Here is an 11,606-nt window from a genome sequence, read left to right as displayed (position 1 = left end):
CAGTGATGCCATTTACATTTAACCTGAGTTGGTTATTTACAGTTTCCTTTACCCAAACCGTATGCAGTATGTGAAACTAGTGCCAAGCTTATGACTTGCGAGGATGACTGGGTCTCTTCTGGGAGAAGCTTACCTGCAATGTTTTTTTCTGACATTTGAGAGCAGCAGCACCATCACAAGTAATCGTTTTCACAATTTCACAAACTGACAAACCAAAAAACAAATGTGTTGATTTTATGACTTTAATCGTTTTCATTCACTGCAAGCTCACAACACAAGCACGTCACACATAGAATTGAACCACTTGACATCGGCCCCATGTTGCTCAATATACAGGCACTACTGTTTATAACGGAAAAGCATAGCTTGAGGATAGCACCTAGAATGCTGTGCATGAAGCACATGTTTTGGACAACCTCGGAGGAGCAAGAAACCAAGAGGCTGTAGAGTTTCAACTGACAGGGCTCTCGCCCCACAGGCAGGAGCGTGCCAGCACTTCAATGAAAGAATCAAATGATGATAGACAAACAGTACACATGATAATAATGGGCATGCTTCTGTCTGTCAGGACCTCTCGGCACAGTCTCAAAAGTTGGAACTCAGCTGGCTGCGTGGTTAACAGCATTCTTCCTGATTTAACACTATATGAAAGCAGCAGGCAGTTTCAGATTTACAATAATAAATTATTTTATCACATAGCATCACATTTGATTGTTGCTTTAAGAACTGAGCAAGGTGAGCTTTAATGTTTCCTAAGCGTAATGCTCTACACTAAGTTAACAATTAGACTTTGAATGGTTTTGATTGGTCTATCCAAATTCTTGAAAGAGAATCTGGAATATGCTTTGATAATCTCGTGCACCTGTTTAGGAAGTTACGACATTCTTGTGTTTCGCTGTGGATTTATGTGAGGTATACAACAATGTGACGTGAAATATTAGAATGTGATCCATCGGTGCATTTAGGGTGTTCTGTAAACTTACAGTCCACATTACATTCTTGCGAGTGATTGAAAGAACCATTCAGGTTTACAATAAATATCTTTCAATGCAAGAGAAAGCAAAAGCAGTTTTTTATAAGGCTTGTGGCCATTTTCTCGAAGGCAGCATGCAATAAGGTTTAGTAAAATATCTTTGCCACGGAGAAAGCTATTGATGTATATGGAAGGGCAAAAGCAAATACAGATTTGTTATAGACCGGACAGTGGCCGCGCAGTCAAGACAAATCACGCAGACACTCCTTGATCCACTACAGCAAGCAGGCAAAGACACAGAAGGCAAGGCCGTAAGAGTAACGAACGAGGGGATGAGAGTCCTCTGTTCCCTTACTGTAGCCTCCCCTCCTCCCCTCAACACAAAAGTCCACTTAATCTTTTCCTTCGGCTAGTCTGTTGATAATTTCTTTGCTTTTCTTGGTGACGCCTCCCTCTGGCTTTGGCTCCTGGTTGCTCACTGAGGTTTTCTTCTTGGCAGCTGGATTTGCGGCGATTTGCTTTTCCTTTGCTTTTTTCATTGTTTTGCTATGGCTTGTTGTCTTTTTTGGCTTGGAAAGTGATACGTGATGCCTCTCCACCTACAGAGAACAAAAAGAAACATTTTGGGTACATTACTACAAATTGCAGAACAATGAAAAACTATATATTCCCATTAAATATTTAACCATTCCTGTTTTCGTATTATTTGTAGTTTGTAATGTAATGGTACCTCTACGGTACCAATTTAGCAGCATATAATAAAAATACGTTGAAAAATGTGTCATTTACAAACTCAGCCAGTGACTTTGTAGTGCACACTGTACATTAGAAAAATCTGTTTTATTTTGAAAAAAAAAAATTGTGAGTTATGTTTCAATTGTTACGGTGGCGGTTAGTATTTCATGACACATTGCTAGGATGTGATACTTAGGCCGAATAGAATAATATAAAGTAAATGCAACTGCATATAAACAGAGAATTGTTCTGCATTCTCAGATGCAGACTTTGGTGATAGCGTGTATTCAAGCCAAGTCTTTTAAAGCAAGCTCAATGTAATCAAAATGTATATATGTATAACATATATAATGTGTGAGTGAATATTATCCATACCTTTCATTCTAAACATATATTCTCAAATAATGAATAAATTAACTAAATTAACTATTACCAGTTTACCTGTACTTTCTAGTATAGGAAGCATGGTTACAGTGATCAATGAGAGGTTAGTTTTGATACTAATGGAGAAGAGCCCTATTAGTATCTTTTGGCACTCAAACGCTTCTGCTCCATGTTTCAGAAAATAAAAAGCCAATAAACTTCGTTGCATTCAGTTACAAAAGCACATTAGGGCCTCTCTTGATAGTGAGCATACTACATTGATTCATGCAGAAAAATGCACAGAGTTCAGCAAATCCTCATTGTGAAGAGGATTTCATTAGATTCGGCCCCTCCAGGATTTTGTGATGGTGCAATTGTATGGTGGATAACTTTAGTTCCATGCTTTCCAAACACACCTGACTACAGAACAGAGCGGCTGTCACTCTCTGAACAGTCCTATGAGAGTAAGACATAACATGCACATACACACTATTAAACTTTCCTTGTTTCTAAGCATTTGGTTTCACATCTTAAGGTATAATTCACCCCAAAAGTCATTATTTATACACTCTCATATTGATGTTAATGTTTTTTAAAATAATATTTGCATACTTCCTGTACAACAAAAGTTCCAGTGACCACAGGCTGTTTAGTGTGACGTTAAGCGATGAAACATGAAGTGGATTCAACATCATGTTTGGTTACACGACACAGCAAAACACAATTATGTTTGTTAATCGACAGAAACATTCGGTTATTGACACATAACCCATGCCATATGCCACGCAGGCCTCATTTTAAATCTGGTAGTAAAAGCAGAGGTGAAGATTATCATTGAATAACAACACAGACTTCAATCTGTTTCTCACAAAAACCCACTATATTGTTTAAGAGACTTAAAAACGTAGTATGGACTTGTCACATAGTGCTTTTTTGTAACAGCCCATGTTCACAATTTATTGTCATTGACTGGATATGGTTTATGTGAAGATTCTTTAAATAAACAGATGGATCATGAGAGTGTGTATGTATTACTAATTTTGAGTGAAATATTCTCAACATTTTCTACCTCAGAATCAACAACATTCAACTCTCCTGTTAAGCCTCATATTAATAAAGCATTTCAAAATGAATATTTAACTATTACACTGCATTTCATTTTTTATTATAATTTGGATTTTGGTTATCAATCTCACAGATTCTATGATCACTCCTGATGACGTAAGGAAACATACCTTGCTTGATTCTTTGCTCGGTTCGCTGTACAGGCTTCGTATCCGGCGGCGTTCTATCACCTTGTTATCTGTGGTCTGAGGCTTGCCCTGCTCTCCTTTAAAGGTGGCGTTGTAACTGGTCTCCACGTTGGTTTTCCCCTCTAATAGGAGTTTATACTGAGATTTAGATTTGAACACTTTCACTGGTTTGATATCGGTGTAAGCTTTGAATTCCGTCCTGCGGAAATAAATCAATAATTTTGTAAATGTATTAAATATTAGGCGTCTAGCATTACACATGGAGAAGTCACGTGTTCTGAAATTCAACACTGCAGGAAATGAAAATTGACAACTGTTTTGCAATTTGTGCCTGAGAAGAGAAGACTTAGATACAGTATAAAGCTGACATGTTTAGAGAGATAACAGTCAAAAATACACATCTTTACTTAAACAAAACAAACACATTGGGAAGCGAACAAGATAAACAAATCATGACATCAAAGTGCATCTATTATATTACAGCTATAAGCAGAATGACCTAAAAGCTTAAGAATGACTCAACATTTTTCAGGGTGATGAACCAAAGATTTGCTTAAAACGTTTTAAATGTATCGATTTATTACTTTTTAAATTGGCGCACTGATGTGTTTCTGTAACTGGATCGAATTTTTATCGTACTAACGTGGACCTATATACAGTATGATTAATTGATCACATTAGTGTTACATTTGACTACATTCATAAAATATTTGATAATATGCTCTTTATTTTCTTCATCATTTACTTGTTACTGACTTTGATATCTGGATGCACAAAACAACCAAATTTGTCTTATGTGTAGTTCTGATGAAAGTTGTCCGGAATTAATGGTAGCACATAATTATATGCACAATTAGGCGGTTGATTGTTGTCATTTATTATCAGTGTCAACATTTGAGACATTATAATGGGGAAATGGTACTTATAACCATATGTGGCAATCAGAAAATATAATTGTGAAGCAGCTGAATGATGGGCCTGTGACACATTTCAATTGTTATTCAATAAATAATTTATGTATTGTCAGTCACAGAGATTTTTGAGCAAGTATTTGACGCTAAAGAAATAAACAGAACACATACCTGTATGAGCTTCCAGATGTGACCTCTTGTTTAATCTGCCTGTTCAGAGCATCTGCTGTTGACCTCTTTTTCCCCTCCACTGCAACATCTGTATCCCTTTTAATAACATCCGAGATACTCTCTTTTTTATCCGGCTTCTTTCTTTTTTCTTTACTCTCCTTTTCCTGCATCTTCTCCTCGATCTCGCATTTCTCCACGCCGGTTTCAACCTCAGAAGTGGCGTGCTCCTGTTTGGAGAATTTACTCTCACCCTTACAGGACGCAGGGGTGGGTTTGGGAATCCAGGGATGGTCTCCCCTTTTCGGAATGGGCCACGGTTTATAATCTTTCTGATACTGAGTCACATTGTTGAAAGGGGCCTTGGATGGTTGGAACTCGTTCCTAGGCTTACAGCTTCTCTCGGGGCGCACGCTCCATGCTTTGAAATCCTCGCGCGTCACGGAAGCGCTCGAGCCTTCGTGAGATAATGATGATGGCCCTGCGGCATCAGCGGCAGCGTGGATGGCTTTGGCCGACGCCTCCGGGTGAGCGCCATGGACTGGCTGGCTTTCTGTGGTGACCGGAGGCTTCTGTGAAATGAGTGGTTTAGGTTGCGGGTGCAGATGTTGCACGTCGGCCACATCTGAATATTTGGTGAAAACCAAAGGCACCGCAATGTCACCTTTGTCCAGATCACTCCAGAAGCGATTGATGCAGCAAGCCCTGGTAATACAGGGCCATGCCATGATCGATAACAGCGAGGCAAATGCTTGATTCTTAAGAGAAACGAATCAGAAATACAATGAAATGAATCAGACCCTATCTGACGATGCCTTCTTAACGTGTACCTTCTGGATGCGTAAGATGCGAGAAGTCCTTCCCAGCGTTAAATTCCCCTGAATCTTTAGGCACGCGTTTGCGCAGCAGCGAAAAAAGTAATATCAGTTAAATGATTCTCGGTAGATTTTTTTTTCAGAAAAAGGATACAGTTCACATGAGTTCATTGACATCTGTATGAAAGAGACACCGCCCGTCTCTCTCGCATCCTCGGGGTCTGCGGAGTGAACTATCACCAGCAGCCGTCAGCGTCTGCATGGGCAGCAGCGGGTGGAGACGCCGATCATTTAACCGTTCAAACGCTGGCACACATCCTCAGTGACCTCCTCCTACATTCTGCAAGGACTCCGTTTACGTTATTCTGACTAAAAATAAAATGATAATATTAAAAATACTGAATACATTTACTCATGACAATTACAGGGTGATGCGCAGGACCTCTATGCATTTTCCTCAGCTTACAGAAATTGAGCATAAACGCAATTGGTGTATTTAGACAGAACAGCAGCTATAGAGATGTATCAAACGGGGCTGAACATTTGATTGTTCATTTTGAATGTGTGATGTCAAAAACGTGGTAGGTTTTGTTGATGAAACTCTCAGCACGTATGTGTTTTTTTATATTTGGGTTGAATGGACCCACCCTGCATGATTGAAGCTCTATCCATTCTTTTGTTTCAATGTGGCATGTGGAAAACATACCATCTAGTGGTGATAGTACGTGTGTTTTGTGTGTGGCGCACGCATGGGGTGGGGCACCATCAGCTCTGTCACTTGATGCTTTGGTTTGAACTGACCCTTAATTGTTGTAGCATGACTGGACAGAAATGCTTTATCACAATAAAAATGTAATTACTTATAGTTGATCATTGAATTTTTTTACAAATCATAATTGATTTTGACTGTGATCAGGATGTACATTTACGTCATATGCATCTTATAATTGTAGATCAGACCAATTTAGGTCAAGCATGCATGACCATGGAAAATATGCAAAGGATATAGAATGATGGCTGTGTAAATGTTGATTGAATCAGATAAGGAAAATACATTTATTAATGCATTGCGTTTGTCCTTAGACCCTTATTTCATAGGACTTCGTCGTTTTGTTGAAGAATAAAATACAAATGTTTCCTAATTTAAGCTGTATCCATATGGTAGCTCGATTTATCCAAGTTATATCAACTTGGCATAAAAATGTCTTTGCATTAGACTTGTGTACGGCAGTGATAAACTACCACACGCAAATGCACATGTAAATAATATTAAGTAGACAGTATTCATATAGAATTCATTTTGGCAACAAAGACCAAGGAAAATGAAAGAGGTACAACATTATTGAGGCATGGCGGTACAAGCTGTTTGCTCCTGAAAAGATTTGAAGGATAGGACAGACACAACCAATCTGTTTACTCGGCCTCAATCTTTCATTAACAAAATAATGGTTTAGTATGTCACTATTTAAAGGTCCAGTGTGTACATTCTGGGAGGATCTATTAACAGAAATGCAATATAATCTACAGAACTATCTGTCTTCAGAGGTGTATTAAGACCTTACATAATGAAGCGTTATGTTTTTACGACCATAGACCATGAGCTATTTCTATCCACATACACCGCAGGTCCCTTGCCATGTTTCTTTCTGTTTCCAAGGGATCCGGAGAGGTATGACTTTCTGTCTACGAAATGTTATGGCAGCAATTGAAATGTCATTATTACCTTATCCTCAATGATATGGACTGCGAAAGACAAAGTTGTATTTGTCATGATTTCTTAGTGATTCTCTATTAACGCAGCACGTAAAGGCGTGATGTAAAGTTGGTGGACGACACCGCAGATCCCCTTTGCCATGTTGTTTCTCCTCTAAAATTCATACACTGGACCTATAAATAAAAAGCTGAATGCCTTGTTTGTCGGATAAAAGTCCCGTCACATATTGCGCCAATAAAGACAAAAACATTACATCATAACAGAACAGGGCATCAAAAGTGCTTTCATTTTATTTACACTTTGGGCCACTTGTATTTAAAGTCACATCTACACAAAAGCAAACCCCCTCTTCAAATGTCTTACTTTTATTTTTATGTTTTCTGAAATGTCCTATCAAATGTAAAAATAGTACTCTATTCTCAATGAAAATCTAAATAAATGAAAAGGTTAAAGAGAAATGCAGTTGTGATATAGAGGAATCCAGATCACTGACAAAATATAAAGTAAAACAATTTTGAATAGTTTTGAATAGCACAGTTGTCAGGAACCTGTCTGTCAATCGCTCTCGCTTTCTTCAGGGTAACTTTTTAAATAACACTGAACCATTTCTTCCAAGTCCGTTTTTACATGGTAATTGATGTTCAGCACAGCCAGATTTTTACACCTGGGATGTAATGACGTGTCAATAATGTAAGCTTGCAAGCGTTTTTGGGCAGTTTCACCGTGACTCCCGTCAAGCTTCAGCACTGGCAACGTAGCCAGAATCTTCAGAAACGCATTTACATTCGGAAAGAATTTGACATCCGAGTGCTGAAGAGTCTCATGAATGGTACACGGCAGGCTGACTTCCTTGCCCCTGTGTTTCCATTTTATCCTCCAACAATGCAACTCGGCAGCCAACGTGTCCGGATGGGGCAGATCGCTCCTGTGCACATCCGCGTGGCTCTCCTCGGAGGTATTGAACTTCATTTGCCCCATGATTGCTGGGACGAGCGACAGACACTTCAGCGCCTTGAGATGACTCTCAGAAAAGATGTCCTTGACCTCCTGCTCGATATACTCCATAACTGGGAGTGTGAGATAGTCTTTGAAAAAAGACTCTGCCTGTATTTCCATTCCGTCGACTGTCTGATGCTTTCGCAGGAATAACCTCGGGACTTTCACAGGGACCTCTATCGCAGTAGCCAAGTTGACAGCCTCTTCGAACCAGAATTCATGGTATACTTCAAGATTGTCCATCACCTCGTGCAACGAATGCAAAACTGCAGTCAGGCTGTTGGCAGCGAAAAAGACATCCAGAGTTTCTCCTTGCAGGTTTTTGCCAAAAGCTCTCGTGAATGACAAAGCGTTCTTCAATATAACCATCGTCACAATAAACTCAAAGTCTGCGATAGCTTCTGAGATGGCGTAGGCCTCGCTGGTGCTTTGGTCGTTCCACTTTAGTTCTTCATTGTCATGTACGGAGTCCATGCAGAGAAGGAGCGGCTCCATCAGATCAACGGCCATCTCAAACACGTTATGAAGATCGGTCCAGGTTGAACGTGAGGCTTCCTTGAGATAGTTTTCTTTCTCCGTGTTTCCCTGACAGAGAATGGAGATGGCCTTGTCAAGCTCAGCCTGCAGCATTGGACAAGCTTTAAAAAACGCATTCGTCTTTTTCAGAACAGACATCACAACCTGCACACCGGTCAGCGGCATGCCATTAGCAAGGTGAACGTTAAGCGCACAGGTAGAAGTGGGGGTGATCACCGCCATGGGATATTTCTCCTTTAGGTGGGCAGCAATGACTTTCATCTTGGTGGCGAGTATACCCGAGCCTGCGTGCGCCTGCCCTCTGCAGTCCTCTAAACTCAAGCCCCACCCTTTCGTGATCCGAGACGCCAATCTTTCGGCGATGGAGACCTCCTCTCCTTCCAGCGAGAGGAACTCTAAGAATTCTTCTCTGAGAGTGTTGGCTTGGTCTACAAAACGCAGGAATATGGGAAGGTGATCTCCATCTGGGAACTCCACTAAATCCCCGGTGACGATGGAATAGAAGCGACATTCCCGGACTCTCTGAAGAATCTCTTCACGGACGCACTTCTCACAGACCTCAAGCATTTGTTTCTGCTGGACGGCTGGGCAATAGTCTTCATTGACAGACGCCGTTTCAAAACGCCTCCTAAGAAATTCATCGCCTGCATTGATACGGCTTTCTAGCAGTGCCTGGAAGGTACTAGCAGAATAGGGCCGTTCCTCTTGTATAGCACTCGGATCTTCTTTTGCAATGAATGGAAAGTTCTGCCTTCCTATTAAAACAATGACTTCAAACAAAGACCTTAAGAAATTTCTCAGTTCTTTTTGTTCAGGCGTAAGCTGAGGGACGTCATCAGTTGTCTCGCTGCCTTCCTGAGGTTCACGTTCTTTTTTTAAGAGCATCTGTTCGATTGAAGACTCCACTAGAGAGACAGAGACAATGATAATTCACTATATTTTCACATTAATGCTAGGTTTTATTTGATTTATCATACTTACATCGTCTTTCTTTCATCTTTTGAACCTCTTCATCGGTCTGTAAATATGGATGAGATTGAAAAACAAGTTATTTTCTCACTTCGTTTTTTAAACAGAACACTTATGAGAAAAGCTCATCGTACCAGAATTTTGATGCGTTTGCGATGTCTGCTGTGAGGATTGCTGAGGTGACTGGTTAAATCAAAAATTGTAGGAATCGCAGTGTCTCTGAGCACTGTCCTGTATGGGCTCTTAAAACAAGAAATAAAGTCAACTAAATGTACCTTATGGATTTCGAAAAAAATATATACATTTCAACTAAATGCAAATGCAAAAAAACATGGGGCATTACAGTTTTACATATCATGGCTGGTTCAAAATGCTTTGCGCATAGCCGATAGTGTTTGTTCAACTGATCAGGAGTTTTCTCCTCAAGATCGGCACGGCGACAGTTCTCCACCCACAGCCTACATCTGTGAAAATAAAACAAATTAGAAGTTTCACAAAATGATGTATTTTTTACAACAGGCAATCGAGTTTGTTAGCGAATCTACTGTTAATAATAAGAACTTCGACAGTACCCATAGTCAATGATGGTCTCTAATGCCAAATTATGAAAAAGTAAATCTACATCAAAATTAAAATATTAGGTAAATAAATATAAGGTTTACCAACAAAGCAGAAAGTCACTTTTATAAGGAAAGTAGTTTGTATTTATAATAATTATGTTCCATCAATGTTGAGTATTATTATTATTTTAAGATGTTGTATAGCGAGGGTCTGACAATGAAAGCAGTCGATTTCCTACTCATTTCCTTTGCAATAATATAAAATCACTGACAACATAACGTGTGAGAATTGTATTCTTACTTTTATTCTAGACTATGTAAAACTATGGTTCATTATTTTCTATGCTATAGAAACTTTATAGCAAAGCAAGTTTTTTTTGTATGAAAAGACAAGAAAAAATACTACACCGTGCTACACTGTTACAAGCAAGCACTGGACGTATATTGATATATGATCTCAATCAAACTGGTTACGTGTCTCTCGACTCAACGTGTCATCCACCAACTTTACATCACGCCTTTACGTGCTGCGTTAATACAGAATCACTAAGAAATCGTGACAAATGCAACTTTGTCTTACGCGGTCCATATCATTGAGGATAAGGTAATAATGACATTACAATTGCTGCTATAACATTTCGTAGACAGAGAAAGTCATACCTCTCCGGATCCCTTGGAAACCGAAAGAAGGCTAGATCAGATTGTGTGCTTTTCCTGGTACAGTTCGGGGCGGCGCAGAAATTGGGCATTGTGCTGGAATATCCACGAAAACCCTTTTTACTGTCTTGCGTGCGCACTGTTAGTTATGCTCGCATTAATAAAATATCCTTGCTTATCAACATTACAGAACCGAACATGGCGCGCAAATATGAAGCACCAGTATTGTTGGTCTGCTGTCCCACAATGCAGTTCGCGTCAGTCCCACAATGCACCTCGTGACTTGACAACCACTAACAATAAACATATAAATAAAACAGCTTAAAGTTATGATCACATAAAGGATCTGTTATTATAATATACAAAATGATTAACGTACCGTAAGTGTACAGGCGAGTTAACGTTATCCCCGCAATGAGGTAACTTGATGTGCGTATAATAGAAATACGGGTCATTTGCGCACATATAAATGTATTCTTAACTCAGTGACTTAGTTATACGTATTCATTATTTGGCACGATGCGTTTACATAAATTCAAGGGAACAAAATGAAACAAAATATGGGCTCGTCCGGGATTTGAACCCGGGACCTCTCGCACCCGAAGCGAGAATCATACCCCTAGACCAACGAGCCACACGAGCAATCAAGGTAGAACATTGATATGAATCCTACAGACGTACTTATGTAGCAAGTCGGACGTGGACTGATTCACGTATTTGTTATTCCTTTGTGTAGCATACGAGTTGCTTTAAATCGGTGCCGGCCGTCAGAACTACACGTCAATGCAGTCCTCTACATTAGAGTTTCGTTACGTAAATCAGTGTGGAAGCAACAAGCCAGGAAATAAAGAAAAAGCCAAGAGCGCGTCAATTTAGTTATTTTTTATATATCATACATAAGACTGTTTGAATATAATACAAAGGGCATTTTCATATACACAGCAAAGTATTTACT

The 11,606-nt window shown here is 39.6% G+C and overlaps 2 protein-coding genes across 2 annotated transcripts; both read right to left on the bottom strand.

Moving 5' to 3' along the window:
* Positions 1-230: 230 nt before the first annotated feature.
* Positions 231-5,484, bottom strand: map6b (microtubule-associated protein 6b). Its single transcript, XM_079481823.1, has 3 exons — positions 4,407-5,484; positions 3,307-3,523; positions 231-1,572 (listed from the first exon to the last, which is right to left on the bottom strand). Exons 1-3 carry the CDS (start codon positions 5,129-5,131, stop codon positions 1,366-1,368), a joined length of 1,149 nt encoding a protein of 382 aa, XP_079337949.1. The 5' UTR covers positions 5,132-5,484; the 3' UTR covers positions 231-1,365.
* Positions 5,485-7,081: 1,597 nt separating this feature from the next.
* thap12b (THAP domain containing 12b) lies at positions 7,082-10,932 on the bottom strand. The gene is made up of 5 exons (XM_079482106.1): positions 10,655-10,932; positions 9,778-9,898; positions 9,569-9,676; positions 9,447-9,483; positions 7,082-9,370 (listed from the first exon to the last, which is right to left on the bottom strand). Exons 1-5 carry the CDS (start codon positions 10,741-10,743, stop codon positions 7,488-7,490), a joined length of 2,238 nt encoding a protein of 745 aa, XP_079338232.1. The 5' UTR covers positions 10,744-10,932; the 3' UTR covers positions 7,082-7,487.
* Between the last annotated feature and the right edge of the window lie 674 nt (positions 10,933-11,606).

The sequence above is a fragment of the Barbatula barbatula genome, assembly GCF_947034865.1.
Source record: "Barbatula barbatula genome assembly, chromosome: 19".
NCBI lineage: Eukaryota > Metazoa > Chordata > Actinopteri > Cypriniformes > Nemacheilidae > Barbatula > Barbatula barbatula.
The sequence above is the reverse complement of the archived record's forward strand: the minus strand, read 5'-3'. Positions and strand labels throughout refer to the sequence as shown.